This window comes from Calypte anna, chromosome 8 (assembly GCF_003957555.1).
Source record: "Calypte anna isolate BGI_N300 chromosome 8, bCalAnn1_v1.p, whole genome shotgun sequence".
In the NCBI taxonomy this organism is placed as follows: domain Eukaryota; kingdom Metazoa; phylum Chordata; class Aves; order Apodiformes; family Trochilidae; genus Calypte; species Calypte anna.
The window spans coordinates 30,284,357-30,303,344 of NC_044254.1; the positions used below are offsets into that span (position 1 = coordinate 30,284,357).

Genomic DNA, 18,988 nt, shown 5'->3' on the forward strand with positions numbered 1-18,988 from the left:
AACAATGGATGGGAGTGGGTAGGGCTCAGCTTCCTGGAACTAGGACTATTCATTACTTTAAAATCTTCCATGGACTTTGGAAATAACCAACCACTTTATTTACAACCAGGTGCCAGGAGCAGTAGAGCTGAAAGTGTAGAGGACACTTGGTACATTCGTCTGTTAACTGAGGCAATAATGTACCTATTTCACTCAGTTCCACATAAGTACAATTCATGTGCAATTGATGCTACAATCCATGTAGCAATTGACCCAACCTATATAAAATGCAGCAATTTCAAGCTTACAACTCTGAGGGAGGGAAGGGCACAAGCCCGTGTGGCACCTCAGGCAGGGCACGGCCAGCGAGGTGCCTGCCCAGAGGAACACACAATTACCTTGGCTGGAAAAAACCTTCAAGATCTCTAGAGAACAGGTTACCCAGGGAGGTCGTGGCTGCCCCATCCCTGGAAGTCCCAGGCCAGGTTGGATGGGGTTTGAAGCACCCCGGGCAGGTGGGCAGGGGTGGCACTGTGTGATCCCTCCCAGGGCGGAAGGCCTTCCAACCCAACCCCCTCCATGATGCGATCATCACCGAACATTGAACCATACCATTAAGCACTACGGCGGGGCTGATGCCTCGGGGAGCTCTGAGGAGTGACCCGCAGGTTCTGAGGGGGCTCTGAGGAGTGACCCGCGGGCTCCGGGGGAGCTCTGAGGAGTGACCCGCGGGCTCTGGGGGGGCTCTGAGGAGTGACCCGCAGGCTCTGGGGATGCTCTGAGGAGTGACCCGCAGGCTCTGGGGGGGCTCTGAGGAGTGACCCGCAGGCTCTGGGGATGCTCTGAGGAGTGACCCGCAGGCTCTGGGGATGCTCTGAGGAGTGACCCGCGGGCTCTGGGGGGCTCAGCACCGCCCTGCCGCTCCCTCCCGCCCTTCCCGCCCAGCGCCCTGAGGTAGCGCGCGACCGCCGCTTTCCCGCCCTCGCTCTGCGCACGCGGCGGGAGGGGGGGGGAGGGGAGGGGGAGCGGGGGCGCACGCGCCGCGCGCATGGGCGGTGGGGGCTGCGTGGGGGCGCGCGCGGCGCGGCTGCGCGCAGGGTCGGTGCGGCGGTGCATTGTGGGATACCGCGGCCCGGGCAGGCTGGTGAGGCGGGACCGGGACCCGAACCCGAACCGAACCGGGACCGGGACCGGGGGGGAGAGAGCGAGAGAGAGACAGGGAGGGAAGGAAGGAGGGAGCCGGTAGGGAAGGAGCTCCCTCGGGATTAACGCGGTTCTTCTTCTCCTTGCCGCTCTCCCGCGGGGCAGCGTTGGAGCCGCGGCAGCGCCATGGCCTCGAGCAGCGGCACCGACGTGATCCAGGTCACCAACGTGTCCCCCAGCGCCAGCTCCGAGCAGATGCGGACGCTCTTCGGCTTCCTGGGAAAGATCGAGGAGCTGCGCCTCTTCCCCCCCGAGTGAGTGCGGCCTTTCCGCCGCTCCGCACCCCGCACCCTTCCCTCCCTCACGGCCTCCGCATTCCCCTCCCCCCGCAGGCCCGACCCGTGGCGCCCAACGCGGCCTCACCCGGGCCCGGCCTGCGGGGGTGCTCGGGGGAGAGCCGCGGGGCCCCGCGCTCCCCTCTCTCCTCGGTGCGGAGCTCCGGGCCTGGCCGCAGATGTAATTATTCGCGTGGTTGCGTTGCGCGCCCGCGGAGGGGCAGAGGCCGTGGCTCCCGGCGCGGGATCCCGCCGGTGAAACGCACGATTCTCCCCTCCAGCACCGGGTTCCCGGGCTGTCCAGCAAAACCTCTGCTGCAGCCGGAGGGGCTGGCGGGGCCGCTGGCCCTAAAAGCAGAATTTTGATGCAAAACGTGCAAATTTTTGGCAAGAATTGTGTGTGAAATGGGCGGGCGGGCACAAAGGCCACGGGTGTATCTTGTTAGTCAGGGGTCAGCCTAGGGTCTGGTGGTGTCGGTTCCGTTTGTTTTACAGAACCCCGCTTAGTTTTGTGTTGATGTTTTGCAAATGTACCTTGTAAGTGAAAAGGTTTCTTCCTGCCAGGATGGATGAGGATTGTGTGGCAAAAAATCACTCAGCAACACAGTCGAGTGTTTTCATACCCAAGACTATTTGGGTTTCCTTACTTTAGGGGGAAAAAAATTACCACAAAGTATTCTGGTTTTTCTCATCACTGGATCTTGAATCTCTGCCAGCACAAACCCAGGGAAATTCACCCATCCTGCACATCCAGGAACACTGCTTCTGGTGTTGTTGTAGTTTGCTGCTTTAGGTTGGATTTTGGCAATTTCAGGTTGGAAACTGAAGGAAAATGAGTGTATATGTAAGTGGGACTGAGGGACAGCTCCTGACATGAGAGTTTCCTTGTTAATGGCTGGGATAACTCTGTGAGAAGGCAGAACCATCAGTGCCCAGCAGCCACCTCTAAACAGACCCAGTTCCTCCGTGTGTATTTGACATTTTGTCCCATTTAAGGGAAGGTTCTTCAAGGCAATGCTGTTTCCCACACCTTCTAGTTGTAGATACATATTAACTCCTTTACTAAACGATCACTTCTGGTGTCAGAGTAAGTTTGTTTCTAGAGGGAGGCGGTGCTGCTGCTCCTGCCCCTCCACTGCTGGTTTCTCGCTGCCTCCTTTGTTCTCCCAGGGTGTGCCTGTCACTCCAGCTGGGTCATTGGGGTGCTGAGAAAAATCCCCAGCTGCCTGCCTGCCCTTCCTGCTCTCTGAGAGGGTGGCAACAGCCTGCTGTAACCCAGCTGCCAGTGGCTCAGCTTGGAGCACCAGAACTTTGAACGTTTGGCTGATTTTTTTCTGTATTTCAAAGCCCAAATAGAAAGAGGAAGATAACACTTGTTCATCTAGTAGGGATATGCTGAAGGTTTATAACTTGTATGGAGTCCTAAGTATGGAAAAGCCACTGAAGGAGTTAATGCAGGACAGGAAATAGAGGGGGACAAACCAGGGCTGGTGCAGAAGATGCAGAGAATGCTGACTAGCTGGAGAAGTGAACATTGTTGTGTAGCCTCATTATAAATCTTGGTGGAAAGTGGCTTGGTGGAAAAAAAAATATTAAAAACTTGTGTGTGCAGCTGGTGCTGGAGCAGACACTCCTGGTGTGGGGTTAATTCTGAACTCTACCACTTGAAGGAGGTTTTGTGCCTTTCCCTTTCTGTTGCTCTCATACAGAGGTGCCAGGGGCTCAGGTACCCCCAGACCCACTGGATCTATCTCTGCTGGGGTGCTCAGGGACCTGATCTCTGGGTCCTTTATGGTATTCTCCTGTAGTGGCAGGGTCTTCTGTCTGTTTCTTCTAAAGCCTTTTTTCTGCCCTCTCCCTTAAACTTCAGGTCCTGACTTTCCTGCCCATGTGCCCATCCCTTTTGGAGGGCAGAGGGTCTCAGTTCTGGTCTGTACACTCTCCCCATACTCTGGATCTCCTTATCTCCCAGGTTATCCTGGGCTCCTGTCCTGCACAAAGTATTTCTCAGTAACCAGTCCTGTTCCCATGGCTCTGCCTCTTTCTTTCCTCTTTCTGTTGCTCATGTTGATTCTGCTCTGCCCTGTTCCTTCTTCTCCTGGGCTTCCAGATCGGGTAAAACCAAAACTTCCATTTCTCCCCTCACCCCCTCCTTACCCCAGTCTGTGGCAGTGGCTCTCACAAGTCTGATGGATACCTCAGCTTCACATGGCATCTTTCATCCACAAACAGCTCTGGGACTGCTTCCATTTTTCCTCCCCAAGCTCTTTCTTCCCTCCTCCTCCTGCTTTTCCCCAGCTCCATTGCCCAGTTCTTGTCTTTATGGTATTCCATATGGCTTTATCCTCCACCATGACAACTTCAGTCTCCAAATAAAGCACGTGGGTTGGTTCTTTTTTGGGGAAGTTGGGTTTCTTTGAGTTTTTTGGTGGTTTGGTTTTTTTAAACTCTTTCTTCCCACCCGTGGGCATGGTAGTGTTGCAGAACACCTCTTGCATGGACTCTTCATTCACTGTGATCTTCCATCAGTGATAATGCCAGTGCCAATGGTGATGTCAGTGGCACAAGTGTCCCTTAAAATGTTTTAATTTAATACTTAAGGTGCCAGTGTTTGATGTCTGAGAGAGGATTACTGCATTTCTCAGTCTCTGATGGATTAGAATAGTGATGGCCTTTTTTTGGGAACTGTTTGGAACGTTCTGTTCTTGCTGAATTTGTGCTCATCCAGAGCTTGGATTTTGGGATGCCTGGAGATAGTGTCAGGCTGCTTGGTGTGTTTGCATGGCTCTGTAGGTTCAGTGAGCAGCACAGCACAGCAGGCAGTGTTGCTGCTGGTGTGTTGGAACAGGACATGCTCTGTTTGATGTTACCACCTTATCACAGGCATTTCAAGAATGTTTGAAAAAACTTGTGCTGCATTTATGTAATAAACAGCTTGGGTTTTTAGAAGTCACTAAACCATTCCTCTACGCCAAAACTCCCCCATTTACTTTGCTTTAAAATTTTTCTAGTAATGCTTCAAATGGGGGAGAAAAGGCACCCTTTGGGCAGGCTGCTGTGTATTCAGAGATAGGTAAGAGTTAACAGTTTCAGGTTTGCTGTCTGGTGCCATTAATCGCTACAATTTATTAATTTGGCAACATGTGGGGTGAGGTGGCTGGTTTTATTTTTAGCATGTTAAAGGCTGCAATATGCTGGCTCCAATCTGGCTTTTAACATTCAAGCTGAAATTTAAGGCATATTAAAGTGTGATCTGGTAGGTGTCTGGGGCAGTTCTTGAGTTTGTGTAACATGCACTAAGAAAAATGCATCTTGGCTGTCTGTCTTGTTGATGTCAAAGTCATTCTCCTGAGTTGTGACAGCTCTGTAGGACCTGATCCTGCAGCCCAGAGAGAGGGGTGCTGCTCTGAGAAGTGTTTCTGGCAGTTGCTCTATGAGAAGGAAGAGGATGGTGAAGTTTGGTCTAGCAGCTTGTATGAAATAATTGATAAGTAGAATCGTAGTGGTCTTTTAATCACTGCTCTCTTTGCTTTGTAATTTACCTGACCTGCATAAGTAAGAGGGTGTAAGGTGTCTGATTTTGTGAACTTCTGCAGTGTACTCAACAGGGAACTTTTTCTGGAGCAAAGGTTTCCTTTGGCTCCCTCCCTTCTCACAGGCAGGCCATGAAGACTAGTTTTCATTTAGGTGGGTAAGTCTAGTCTGATTTTCTTTTTTTGGACTCATTTTCCTTTTGTTCCATGGGTATATCATGCCTAGTAGAACAAGTGCCCAGTTCCAGAGGGGGCAGTAAGAGTTGTGCAGTTTCTCAGTGAGTTGGCTTCACTCAGCCTGGTTTCCTCTCTGTGCTCAAGCACAGTGATGTTTGGTACAAAACCTGAAATGGTGTCAGTCCCCTGCTTGGTCAGTGGAAGTGAGAAGTGTCCAACTGCCAGGCTTGCTTCCGGGGAGGTAATTGCTTTCTTTGTTTCTCTCTTTTCCAGTGACTCTCCTTTGCCTGTTTCATCGCGTGTCTGTTTTGTAAAGTTCCACGACCCCGACTCTGCAGTTGTGGCCCAGCACCTGACAAACACTGTATTCGTTGACAGAGCCTTGATAGTCGTTCCCTATGCAGAAGGTTTGTGAATTGTTTAATGGCCTATGAAGCCACCAGATGGTGGCATTTTAATTTCAGTGTAGTTCACAAAAACTGAGGCTTAGCAGAATGTCAGACGTGTAAGATATTAACATCTCAAAACCCTTGGTATATTGCCATTGGCCCGGGGATCAAATCATTATGTTTTTTTTCAATCTGGTGCCACTGAATGAAAGTGGAAAGTTTCTCTCTTGCTGGTTATGTGTGTCGTTAAGCTTAGAGTATTCACATTTCAGGCAGAATTATTTGAAAATTTTGCTGTGTTCCCAGTCTCCATGAGACGTTTTCCTACCCAGAGGTATGCAACCAGGTCAGCATTTTAAAGGAAATCGTGCCCTGATGATTTAAGTGTTTGTCACATGCACGTAGGCATAAATCTCTCCCTGACAATGGTTCCTCCCTCCCTGGGAGTGCGTGGGAGAGCAGCTGAACGTTTCTTTAGGAGCTGCTGCCACTGCCTTTAGTGGGAACTCCCCTGAAAGGCACTCGCTGTGAGTCCAGTATACCAAGGGTTTGAATAATTATGCTGTAGTTTGAAAGTGAGCTCTTCCCAGAGGTGCCAAATGGGCACTGGTACTAGTATTTTATTCCAAGTTTTCTTATTCATCCTTGATATATCTTTATAGAATTTCACTAAATAATAAACTCTTCTCTCTGTTATTTGTGTGTGTGATTTTTGTAGTGGAGAAGGCAAATGCAAAGCCCTTCCAGATGACTGAAAAACAGTGGGTCCTCTGCAGCTACAGGGGATTCTAGACATTAACTAAAGGCCAGCAAGCACTCAAGTCCCAAAGTGTTTTCCTGGTGTAACCACTTGTTAACTACATTTTCTCTTCTTCTTTTTATTTTTACATTTTAGGGTGTTACAGTAATTTGAAAGGCAATGAGCAGGGTTTTTGGAACTTACCTTAAAAACAAACTGCTGAGAAGACACCTCTTCTTACAGAAGTCTTATTAAACTCTTCTAGACTTGCTTTAGAAGTAACTGATTTCCATTGTACTGTTTCTTGATTTACTTCTGAAATGATAAGTTGTCCCAGATCGCTTGAACTAAGTAAAATCTCTGCAGATTAAGTTGAAGTACAGTAATTAATTTGAAACATGGCCTGGGTTCAGAGCTGTAACCAGACGTTGTAATGCTGTAGGCTGTCTTTTGAGGCCTGGGGAGCTGTTCTTATCTTTGTATCCCTTAAAGTTACGAGATACAAAAACTCAAATTCAGGTTACAAGATACCAAAGCTTAATTGCTGGAGTGTAGGAATCTGCAGTGTGACCTTTGATTGAGGCCTGCTGCTGCTTCTTCAGGGGGCAGGACACATTCTGAAATTGCCACTGAGTTACTGCTTCTGCTCTTGCTAGTGTAGCTGTAACAGCACAGGCTGAGGGCATCTTGTCCTCCTCTGGGTGTTAAATCATGATACAGCAGCAGCCCCTCTGACTTACAACTGAAATACTCTCCAAGGCCCATGGTGAAGAAGTTTAAGGTTAGAGCTTAACTTCTCCAGCAAAGATAAAAACATCTTTGTCAGTCTGACTTTGTCCATGATGGATTTATCTGGCACAGGGAGAAACCTGCCCAGTAGTTTTGACTCAGATTGTGTAAAGAAAATAGGATTAATGAAGTAGATTATTTTAACGGGCCTGTTTAAACCAAGGAGTTCCTCGTGGGCCCCTCCTTGTGGTGTCCTGGAGGTCCAGGATGTGGGGGACAGCGTGTCCCAGGAGAGATGTTCAGGCAGTGAAGTTGTGCCCCAGGTTTTGTAATCCTGTCTCCCAGTCCTGTCCTGGAGCACAGCTTTCCCTGCCCACCCTCACAACTTCAGAAGCTGTCGAAGCACCACGCAGCAAGGTTCTTAAAACCACAGTGAAACTGCTCGTGTGCTTAAAGCCAGGCCTGTGCTTAACTACTGTGCTGAACTGGGCCCTTCTGTATTTGATTTTCTGTTGTGCTAATTCTGTATTAATATTTGCCTGCCACTAAAGTGTTTATTGTCTGTTCAGTGCAGTAATTGTCCCCCATATCCCAAGCGCACTCCAGTTTTAGCACACACAGACAGTTTGGTGTTGGCTGTTGCTTTGTGTTATAGAGCTATACACAAAGGCTACGGTAAGGTTTAGTATTTGTAATTTTCTCTGTGATATTCCTAGATTTGGAAGGAACTCTTTAAGATTAAAGATGGCTGGGGGGGGTATTTAGGTTCTTTGGTTAATGTTTGTTTCTTTTGTCTGTTTCTTTTTCTTTCATTTCTACACATTCATGCAGTATTTCATGGTTCTAACAAAGCAGCAGTAAAAAAAGCTCTTGAAGCATGAAAATTAACTGGTGAGGGGCCTCATTGCTTTTTATAAAAAATTGTAGTTTATTTATTAATATTTTTTTAAAAAAAAAACAATTAGAGGATCGGATGCATGAATTTTTTTTTAATGGATGCAGATCTTCTATGCAGTGTCTCAAGATAAGTCTGAGGATTTGTATTTCGATGCCAGAAATGTTGTAGTAGCACTAATTTGAAATGTTTAGCTATAATTGATAAATATCCTCTGAGACATAATTTTGCATGCAAAATTACCCCATAATCTCTCTGTAGGCTTGTTGATATATTGATGCATTAATGCCCTTTATCTAAATGACCTTTTTCCCCCCCTCTCCCTCCATAACTTTTGGTATCTAAATTGATGACAGCTCAATGACACAAGCAAGATATCAGTGCTGTGTATTATACATTTGTTTATATTATCGGCACTTCTCAGTAGAGGTGGAAGGAACCATTACCTTTATTTAACAGTGGTTTTTCTTTTTTGTTGTTGTGTTTTACAGTTCTTTTCCCTGGTTCAGCCTGAACTATATACCAGGCCCTGCTGAAAATACCACCCAACAGTTTTCTTCTGCAGCTTATCCAGTTTCTCTTAAGTGCCCTGTACATATTGTATGTTTTATGATGAGATGCAGTTTCTTAATATGTTATTACAGAAACACTACTGGTATTTGCAACTATATAGTAAAATTGTTTTATTGAACTCTCTCATTTTGGGGGCTTGGGCACATTAACAAATTAATCCATCTGTATAGGGCTTTTGCTGTTGGATAGAGTAAAAAACACCTACACAATGACTTGTTCCACAGTAGGACCCTTACACTTCCATGTGCAGAGCAGGCAGTAAAAGCAGACCCTTGTCTGTGTTGGCTGCAAGATTTTGGGCCAGAAGTTTCTTCTGAAATGGCAGTCTGTAAGCAGCACTCTTGGTACAATAAGCATGGCACATGTTGGAACAAATGCATTTTACTGCACAGGTAAGGAATGTGCCACCCTGCACTGCACGTCTGCACCCAGCACCCCCAGACACACACACACACACACAGACACACACACACCAGGATCTGTCTGCAGGGACTTTTCATGCTCATGTGACAAGTCAGCAAAAGCCCTACGCTTGATTCAGCCACAAATATTTCCATGCCTTCTCTTTTTAAGTTTTACGAAATTTGTATGGTAGGTGTAAAAGCAAACATAGTGAACTGTACCATATTATTAACCCCTAAATCAAACTTTTTTTGTCTTGTGTATCTTGATTTTTCTGTGTGCTTTATAGTGAAGCAGCCGACACGAGTCGTTGTTCATAAAACAGCTTTTGAAAGTTGAGAGCACACCCCTGGAGAACCGACTGTGCTTGCTTACGTTTGGTTCATGACTTAAAAATCGAGTACAGGTGATGAAATCTTGGCAGTGTTAACAAAAAAGTAGTGTGTATTGTGCTATTTTTTTGCTCTAGAAACTTAACCATTTGTAGAGAAAAAGGAACAGTCAGATTTTCACACATTGAAGTTGCATTCTGACAAAAAAAAAAAGATTAATGATAAATATTACTAGACATGGAGCTTTGTATTTTAGCCAACATAAGTACTTTCAGCAAACTCAGGTGGTGTATCAGGGAGACATTTTCTGGGTGTATTTGTGTTTTTTCTGCCTTTGAAGCAGAATGCGTTCTAACGCGAGGCTGTTTCTCTGCAGGAGTCATTCCTGATGAGACTAAGGCTTTGTCTCTCTTGGCACCAGCTAATGCTGTGGCAGGTCTGCTGCCTGGAGGTGGACTCCTGCCCACTCCCAACCCTCTTTCTCAGGTAAGGCTGAAGGCAGGGGAGCAGTTGGATGGATTTTCTTCATTTCTGACTTCCTTTCCGTTGGGTTTTTTTCAGGAGAAATAAACAGACATGGTAATGCTGATTCCTGGAATATTGTAGTTTTTGTAGCTTGATGGATTGCTTCAGCTTTCTGATATGAATTGTGGCAAAAATGTGATAAGCTGCTAGATAAAACACCTTATTTCCCTAACATGATGCTTCTGGTGTCACAGAGGCCCCGTGGTTGTATCTTTCCCCCCTTTTATCTGCTCTACGTTCACAGAGGGGTTTGATGAGCAGTGGAGAGCTCAGAGATTTTTAATTCCTGAGGTTCAAGGAGCTGGCATGCTGTGCATTAACCTTCAGTTAATACTCCAGCTGAGGGGAAGACATTGCAGCCTGGATTTGCTTGTTATCCAAACACACAAGAACTCATGTGGAAGATGAACAGCAAGACTCATACATCATGGAAAAAAACATGGTTAAAGCAGACATCTTAAACAAGAGAGGCAAAGGACAAGAGGCAATTTAATAAGAATAATGCTTTGTTAATTCTGCAGTTCTCAGATCTGCTTCACCTTGTGCTTTAGCTTTTATTTGTGTGTCTCCTGTTAGGATTTCTGTTAGCATGGAGATGTACTGCAGTAGTTCCTTTAAGAATACATAGAGAGAAAATCCAAAGTTCAGCTCAGAGCCTCAACAAAAAGGGTGGAAGAAACAATCTTAAAGACTGTATATGTCTGTAAATTCCTGACAATGGTTGTTGAACCACCTTCAGTTTTGGTTCCATCACTGTGAATCTCAGACTACTCCCAGTCCACTTCATGTATTTAACACATCCATTTCCTGGAAAAACGTGGTCATCTTTTTTCAGCCACATCTTGAAAACTTGTTACTCAGCTCTTTTTTCTTGCTGCTGAGAGCTGGGCATCTAACCCAGTAAAATCAAATCAGAGCTGTGGTTGATGTGCTCAGAATCAGAGTGGGAATGTGGCTTTTTTTCTTCATAGACTGCAGGGAGAAGCCTCAGCAGTTCCAAGAGATGATCTGAGTGAAAACCTCACTGTCAGACAGCGACAGGCTCTGCTCCCTTGCTCCTGGCTCCCTGCTCTTGCTGCTGCTTTCATGCCAGCTCTGGAGCTCATCAGATCATTCTGTGACTTATTGTGTTAGCTGGATGCAGACAGCACAAAAATCAGTTATCTGATGGCTGGTTGGGTGAATTGGTGGAGAAATGAGTCTGGAGTGCCAGAGCAGCCAGAAAGGAGGCAGTGAGAAGGGAGGGAGGGAGAGCCAGGGCTCATAGCAACAGCACAGCCCTGTGTGGCTTGTCACAGTGTGTGTTTTGTTTCAGTGTATGATTTGATCATCTCACTTTAAATAGGCAAAAAAATGAGGTTCTTTAATGAGGCTTCTAGATTAATTTAAAGAATTCAGGCCTAGGCCATCATCCTTCTTACCCTTCAGCAGCTTTTCAGCCAGTTTGTCAGTTTTAAGCAAAACTGAGGAATTTGCAGAGATGTAATAATATTATATTGTCTCTTAACATAATGCATGTTCCTTTCAAGCCTGAATTGATACAGAGATGCAGTAGTTGGCTGGGAAACTTAGAATTAATTTTCATTTTAACACTGGAAAAGAATGGCACTCTCAGCTGTTTCTTGAATCCCTTGGGAAGCTTTACTTTATACTTCTTTTTCCCCATACTCATTGGGATGGAGAGGAACAGAATTTCATTTTAGAATATAGAAAGGAAAAAAGTCTTGCATATAACAGGCTTTGGAATACCTGAATAAAGAAAACGTACATACTTTCACTGACCTCAATCTAAGTTTTCTGTAGCTAGAAGTCTGAAGTAAAACCCAGCTGACATTTCCACATGCCCGGTGCTTGGGAGTCCTGACCTAAGAGCTGTTCCTCAGCTGAGTGTGGCTTTGTCTGACTGCTGTCCTTGTTACAGATTGGTGCTGTTCCTTTAGCTGCTCTAGGAGCTCCTGCTCTCGATCCTGCCCTAGCTGCTCTTGGGCTTCCTGGAGCAAACTTAAACTCTCAGGTATGTCACACCTGCTAAAATTTTCCCTTTTTGGTGCATATGTAGTTTCACTAATGTATGTGGTGCTCTTCGTGCTCACCAGTATATTAAATAACTTATATTAATTATAAATATAGAAATATTATATTTATAATAGATTAATGTATTTAAATATGAAATAATACTTTTTTCTGTCCAGGAAAGGTCTGTGTTTGTCCACTTGGGAAAAAAAATCTACCAAAGCACCACTGGAATGTAATGCTCACACCCTCAGCACCATCCACAAGTTTTAAGTGGAACAATAATGCTTTTTCCTCTGTAAGGTGCTTAGAGTCTGTTTTGTTTAATCTGTAGGCCTTTTGCTTTAGCCACAGCTGTGGGGACATGCAAGGAAGATAATCCTCAGCACATACATCTTCATCATGGTTTTAACTTCGTTTTTTTTCTTCCCTCACAGTCTCTTGCAGCAGATCAGCTACTGAAACTTATGAGCACAGTGGATCCAAAGTAAGCATCAGTGTTTACAGATACCTGTGTTGTAATGCACTTGGGCTTGGGAATGTCTTGGTCCTGCTGGATCTAATTCAGGTTGGAGAAAGGTTGAGCCTTGTGCAGACACTGGTCTGGGCTGATGGATGTGAGAGCTGCCAGAAGATAAAAGTAGCACATCTTATTACTTGATATTTGGTGATTTTTATTGGGGTGTTCAGAAAGGGGACAGATGAGTTCAAAATGGTATTGCAAGTAGGGAGGATTGCAGCACTTACTATCAGTGTGCTGCCAGCTGTTTGTGACAGTGCAGTGGGATGGTGGAAGCATAAACCACTGAAAAAACAAAACATTGGACAAATTAGTAGATGAAAAGTGTACTAAATGCAAAGAACTCACATCTGCCTCAGAGAGCCTGTGTACTGCAGAGTGCAGGGAGCTTTGGAGAAGTCTTCCAAGTCCCAGCTGCAGGACAGCTACCCTGCTGCTCTAGTACTTACACAGACTTCTTCTTCCCCCCTAGCTTGGCAGTGCAGTTCTGGTGAGGTCAGAGCTGTCTGGTAAAGCTGTGCATGGGCTGTTGTCACTGTTAGTACTGTTCTGGCACACTCTTTTCTGTTTCAGACTGACATTTCTGTAAGCAGGCATGGGATGGTTAGACATCAGTCAGGTGTATAGGGTGTACCTGGCTGGCCTCAAAGCCACCCTATAGAACACATCTTGGAACTTTACATTTTATCTCAGCATGGCTGATGAAAAACCCAGCACCTGAGTTACTGCTGTGTCCTGGGGAGGTGCTCTTCTGGGGAGGAGAACTGAAATTGTGTTGTAAAAAATGTTCTGAAAAGTGTCAGTAGAAACACCCCTATGCAGGACAATGCAAGCTTTGCTGCTAGTTATTGATTACTGGAGTTTTAAGAGCCATTTGTGCTTGTATTTTGTGACACTATTTTGAGCAGGGATGTCACATCTTGCACTTGCTGCTCATTACCTGAATGATGACACAAGGCAGGCAGATTCTGACTGACTTAGGTCAGGCTGCAGGCTGCCAGTCTAGGCATGCATGGATTCAGCAATACTGATTTTCCAAACTTCTGTTTCATTTGCCAGGTTGAACCATGTAGCTGCAGGTCTTGTTTCACCAAGTCTGAAATCAGATACCTCCAGTAAAGAAATAGAAGAAGCTATGAAGAGAGTACGAGAAGCACAGTCATTAATTTCTGCTGCTATAGAGCCAGGTAATTTCAGCTCCTAGAGCTCCTCATCCAGTTCAAGGTGGATGTTTGATGCAGGATATGATAAGAGCTAACAGCCTGCCAAGGCACTGACTAAATGCTTCCACATTCTACAGAGCTTAATTTAGAGTTGGCAGGTTTTTAATTGCCCTAGAGTGATGGTGCTGCATGTGCCCTGCAGAATGATGCAGGGAATTAATCATCTGTGTTTTTCCCCAAAATTCATTTGATCTGAAGATGGCAAAGTGCTTCAGCTTCCCCTGGCTGAAGTTCCTACTGCCAGCTCTGAGATGTCACTGGAAACCCCAAGTGACTTGACCACTTGGCATCCTAGTGCTGTTTGTGCTTGGGGTTTAGTTCTTTTCTTTCACTGCCTCATCTGTGGAAACCTGTAAATAATTCTTTTGTAGCTTATTTCAGTAGATTTTATTTTGGAATGAGATGCAGCAGTTCAGATATGACTTTGCTATGTGTCACATCCATGCCTTTGTCCTGTGCTCAATGTTTCCTTTTCCTTAAAAGATGAAACATAGGTAATTCAAAGTGGCAAAATATTTCTGTTTTTTTTTAATCTAAAACCTATGGTATTGAAGGCCAACTTCTTTTCCTATATAAACCTTTTTGAGGGCTACAATAACAAGGTTTTTTTTACCTGGCTTATTCCAGACAAAAAAGATGAGAAACGAAGGCATTCAAGGTCAAGATCACGCTCAAGGAGGAGGAGGACACCTTCTTCATCTAGACACAGGTAGCTGGATTTTTTTTTTTACTTCTAAAAAATCCCCCATAGCTGAAAAAATTCCTTCAGCTTGAAATGTCTTGGAAGTGACATTTCACTCATGGCTGACAGAAGGATGCAAATAGTCTGAAGAAGGCTGAGGGTGGGATTTGGCTGTGGTGTGAGATGAGATGGAGGCCTGCCTCTGTGTCTGTAGAAAGGGTGGGTGAGAAAAGGTAGAAAAAACTACCTCAAAATACCTTAAACTACCACAGAGAGAAAAGTGAAACAGAAACAGGGCTTGGTTTTACACAGCCCTCACTACTGTGAGCACCTCCAAGCCATCACAGCCTGTCCATTGGACAATGGTTCCTTAAACCTCTCCTGTCATCAGCCTCTTCCCAGTGTGCTCGTGTGCTAATTATAATTTGAGGCTTCCCTGAGCACTGTGCTTTATGTCCAGGGAATGCTTCCTGGTTGGGCTGTTGGTTTGTAGTACATGCAGCAAGTTCAGCTCAGCAGAAGTACCTGGGTGATCATTTACTTGGAGATTAGTTCTGGTCAGGTGGGCTGACAAGAGATCTTAATGTCGCCCTGCCCAATCAGCAGTTACCTACAGTCTTCCCATTTGTACTTCTTTACTCTTTGCATATCCAGCTTCTGGTTGATATTTGTCTATAAACATTTCCTCACACAAACTGTACCAGCTGTCCTCTCCGATGGGATGGATATTTTCCTACAAGGAGAGTAGTTGGAGCTGTTGGAAGCATCATTTCTCTTTTGACATCTCCCATCTGTGCACTTCCTTTTTCCATTTCCTTGCTGGACTCTGCTCTTTTCCTGTATGCATTTTTCTGTGCCATTGTGCATTCCCAGACCTGCCAATTCTTGCATATCTGAGTGACTTGCCCCAGTGTTGGTCCTGCTCTGGCAGGGGGGTTGGATTCAAGGATCTTCAGAGGTCCCTCCCAACCCCTGACATCCTGTGCCTGAGGAGTGGATCCCTGTGTTTCACTTCCCTCTCCAATGTGTTGCTGGCAGACGGTCCAGAAGCAGATCCAGGAGAAGATCCCATTCAAAATCCAGAAGCAGGAGGCGATCAAAAAGTCCGAGGAGAAGAAGATCTCACTCCAGAGACAGAAGCAGAAGGTCTAGGAGCACATCCAAATCCAGGTAATTGTTTCAGTAGTGTGATCTGCTTGCTAGAAATGAAACTTTGGTGCTTAATTTAAAAACAAATAAAACTTACCAACCAAAACAACATTGTGCAAGGTGAACTGGTGGCTCTTTTTCAAGTCACAGCCTGTTGTAACATCTAGAATTGTGTGGCACTTGTACAGGTGCACAGTTAGCTGTGTAAAACCACGTAACCTGCTTTTCCCAAGAGCTGGCAGAGGCATCAGGCCTGAGCTGACTCACCCTGGCACTGCTTTTAGAAAGCAGGAAATGTGAGCACCTCGACTTGCAGATTTTGTGCTGTTTGTGCACAGAAGCTCTGAGGAGCTGTTCCTTTAGTTTTCTGTAGGTAATTGTCATCTTTGTTTCCACTTGTGTCACCAGACTGGCCCCAGAGACACAAAACCCCATTTGTGCCCTCCAGCCTTGTCACTGTGTTCATTCATACCCCTACATAGCAACAGCAGAGAATGCTGCTTGAATCACTTGGAAATTACTTAAACTTAGATTCTGTGTTTTACCAATAGGGATAAAAAGAAGGAAGAGAAAGAAAAGAAACGTTCTAAAACTCCCCCCAAAAGCTACAGCACAACGAGACGATCAAGAAGCACAAGCAGGTACAGTGCATGACTGCCTTGTCTGTTTCCAGTCTGCTTTGTCCACTGAAGAGAAATAACTTTCTGTATGTAAAAGGATGACAGTTCTCTTGTGGGTATATATATAAATATATACTCTCTATGATTTAGGGTTTTTTTCCCTGATAGTGCAGGGTTTTTTGAGGCATTGTGTGGGCTATGCACAGTTTCTGCTTGTTCTCTATCGTAATACCTTGAGGTTACTGTTAAATTCTTTCCTGAGTTATGGAATAAATACATGCAAAACAGGTGCCCTTTTTCTTTAACAACTCCAGATCTAGCAATATGAACAAGCACAAACTGTTTTCTTTCTGTTTGCAAGAAGAGTCAGGATCCCTGGTAGAGTCTGAGCATTTGGTGGTGAAGGTAGAACAGGAGACAACTTCACTGATCAGCAGCTCTGTGGGCTTTTGCTAGTAGCAGTCTCCACTGTCAGTTGTTGTCTTTCACTGCCTTTTGAGAAGTGATGGTTTTGGAGCCAGAGATGTATTTTTAGCTTAAAAGAAAAAACAAACAACTTTGCTGCCTCTTTCCTACAGAGAAAGACGACGTAGAAGAAGCAGGAGTGGATCACGGTCACCCAAAAAGCCCAGGTCTCCTAAAAGGAAAATGTCCAGGTCCCCATCTCCAAGAAGGTCAGTGAGCATCTTGGCTGGAAAAAAAGGTGTCTGGGTGTGTCTGAGGAATTGCTGGGTGTGAACTATGGCAGAGAGCAGGGGGGGGTTGTGGGCATGGCTGGTGACTTCCTGAGAGAGAGGGTGGATCTCTGCTGCCTGCTAAATTCTGTCTGATTCCCATCAGTTTCAAGCACAGAGCTCCTTAGTGCCCAGAATTCCCACTGTGAGGTATTCCAGGGGGTCGAGCAGGAGATACCAGAGTTCCCAGTCTGTTGTTTGGCTCTGCAGGAGGAGTCAAGGGACTTCTGGGTGGGTGAAGGGTGGATCTTGGTTGCATCCTGTCATTTTTCCCTTTGGATTGGTAACAAACTGGAATTAATAATGGGGAAAGGTCTGGCCATGGTTGGTGTTCTAGTGATGGAATGGTGTGAGGGGGGGGTTCATCCTTTTACACTCTGCATCATTGCAGGCATAAAAAGGAAAAGAAGAAGGATAAAGACAAGGAGAGAAGCAGAGACGAGAGGGAGAGGTCAACAAGCAAGAAAAAGAAAAGCAAAGACAAAGAGAAGGATCGAGAACGGAAATCAGAGAGTGATAAGGATGTGAAAGTATGTTTAAAAACCTCATCACCTGCCCTACCCCCCTGGTGCTCCCCTCACACCCCCAGGGCTTGGAGGGGGAGTTTTACTGGTGTTTTTTCTCTTGGCAAAGCAGGTCACAAGGGATTACGATGAAGAGGAGCAAGGGTATGACAGCGAGAAGGAGAAAAAGGAGGAAAAGAAACTGGCAGATTCTTCCTCCCCTAAAGTAAAGGAATCTGCTGGGGATAAAGGAGGTGGAGACTCAGCAAGGGAGTCCAAAGTGAACGGGGATGATCACCACGAAGAGGACATGGATATGAGTGACTGAACTTTGCCTTTGCAGTGACCGGAGCTGCAGACGTGCATCAGTGTCATTCCTGTGTGATTCTTTTATGCTGTACTTGTTAATCCTAAATCTAGATGTATACAGCTCTCAGCTATACCTGGTTTGTAAATCTCCTGATACTAACTTGCCTCCAAAGCTTTCTAGAGAGGTAATCATTCTCCTTACGGCCCAAAGGGATTGCTAGCCAAGCAACTTCTACTAACTTGGTGATGCTTCGAGCAAAAGTAAAAAAGCTGCATGCATCTACCTACAGCAGGCATGGACTGTTTGTTGTATGATCTCCTGTAGTATCAGCTCACTTATGATAGTGTTCCTAGACTTTGATTCATTGCAGTAATAGAGCAGTATAGGGAATGCACTGACTGCATGTTGATCGTGGCAGAAACATCCTACATGTTCCAAACCCCACAGCATATGGTGGAGCTACTTAAGGGTCTTAAGTGTGACTACACAAAAAAAAAAAACCACAAAAAAGACAAAACAAATTTAGCCTACATCTGAAAATAAGCATTCTGATAGTTTTTAATTTCTTGGGATTTTTTGTTTGTCTGTTTTCTTAAAGCCATGTGGCTGGGCTTGGTTTGGTTTTTTTTCCCCGGTGGGTTTTGTTTGGCTTTGCAGGAGTTAAAATGCACTGACCTTTTTGAGGGCTTTTCTTTTTAATCTGTCAGTTCCAATCCATCTCAGGCTGGCTGTAATAGTTTGTAACTTTTCCTCTTGAGCCTTGGGAAGAGCTCTGCTCAATCAGTGCCCAGTGATTAAAGGTTGCTTTGTGCAGTTCTCATAATAATCCAGGTTGTTCTGTTTGTTACAGAGATAAAGACATGGCAAAAAGGTGGTGCATTTTAAATTGACCATGGTATGCTTTTAAAAGCAAGTCTACTTGATAATGTACTTTTTACTTGATCTCAAGTTGTATAAACTAATGAATTTGTGTTTACTGTCACTGCAGTAGTAATCTTATGCACACAGTGATTCCATGTTATATGCAAAGTAGTTAGGCAAAGCTGTTTTCTTAGTTACAGAAGTTCAAGAGCTTTTACTTTTGTGCAGGTAAAAAAAAAAAACAAAACAAAAGACAAAAGTAGGCTGCAGTCTGTGCCATGTTGATGTACAGTTTCTGAAATTGTTTTACAAGACTTTGATAATAAAACCCTTAAACTTATACTCATGTTGCTATAAAACTCTGCTGGTATTTATTTACACCACTGAATGTATGAAACTTTACCTCAGTCATGCAGAGGAGACATTTTTCTTCATCTTATATTTTCAGAGGACTGTACCCACTCCAGCTCTGTGCCCCTGCAGCCCTTGTTAAGGCTGTTCCCCTAAAGAAGCAATTATTATTTTGTAGGGGGGGGGAATGAAGGGACTGGGCTTGCATGGGAACCTAGAGGTACTGTGGGACAAGTACTTTTTAAAAAGAAAGCTGTATTTCTACTATTTT

At 45.1% G+C, this 18,988-nt stretch overlaps 1 protein-coding gene across 6 annotated transcripts; it reads left to right on the forward strand.

The window, feature by feature from the left end:
- The first annotated feature begins 1,036 nt into the window (after positions 1-1,036).
- SRSF11 (serine and arginine rich splicing factor 11) lies at positions 1,037-18,712 on the forward strand. 6 transcript variants are annotated; one of them, XM_030455450.1, is made up of 14 exons: positions 1,037-1,123; positions 1,288-1,436; positions 5,441-5,574; positions 9,184-9,300; positions 9,603-9,712; positions 11,673-11,765; positions 12,202-12,251; positions 13,344-13,471; positions 14,135-14,216; positions 15,228-15,359; positions 15,890-15,979; positions 16,537-16,632; positions 17,084-17,222; positions 17,329-18,712. In XM_030455450.1, exons 7-14 carry the CDS (start codon positions 12,232-12,234, stop codon positions 17,521-17,523), a joined length of 882 nt encoding a protein of 293 aa, XP_030311310.1. In that variant the 5' UTR covers positions 1,037-1,123; positions 1,288-1,436; positions 5,441-5,574; positions 9,184-9,300; positions 9,603-9,712; positions 11,673-11,765; positions 12,202-12,231; the 3' UTR covers positions 17,524-18,712. The 6 variants fall into 6 exon arrangements, with proteins under 6 accessions (XP_030311310.1, XP_030311305.1, XP_030311306.1 ...); XM_030455449.1 differs by lacking the exons at positions 1,037-1,123; positions 1,288-1,436 and adding exons at positions 7,856-7,915; positions 8,411-8,519 and having other exon boundaries at positions 5,492-5,574; positions 17,326-18,712; XM_030455445.1 differs by lacking the exon at positions 9,184-9,300 and having other exon boundaries at positions 1,067-1,123; positions 17,326-18,712.
- Positions 18,713-18,988: the final 276 nt, after the last annotated feature.

Bases quoted from the DNA above. Each gene is read 5' to 3' on its own strand.
- SRSF11 (XM_030455445.1), top strand. From the start codon at position 1,309: ATGGCCTCGAGCAGCGGCACCGACGTGATCCAGGTCACCAACGTGTCC. The intron at 15,360-15,889 runs GTAATTGTTTCA...TTTTACCAATAG, and splicing joins AGGAGCACATCCAAATCCAG to GGATAAAAAGAAGGAAGAGA. The intron at 17,223-17,325 runs GTATGTTTAAAA...CTCTTGGCAAAG, and splicing joins AGAGTGATAAGGATGTGAAA to CAGGTCACAAGGGATTACGA.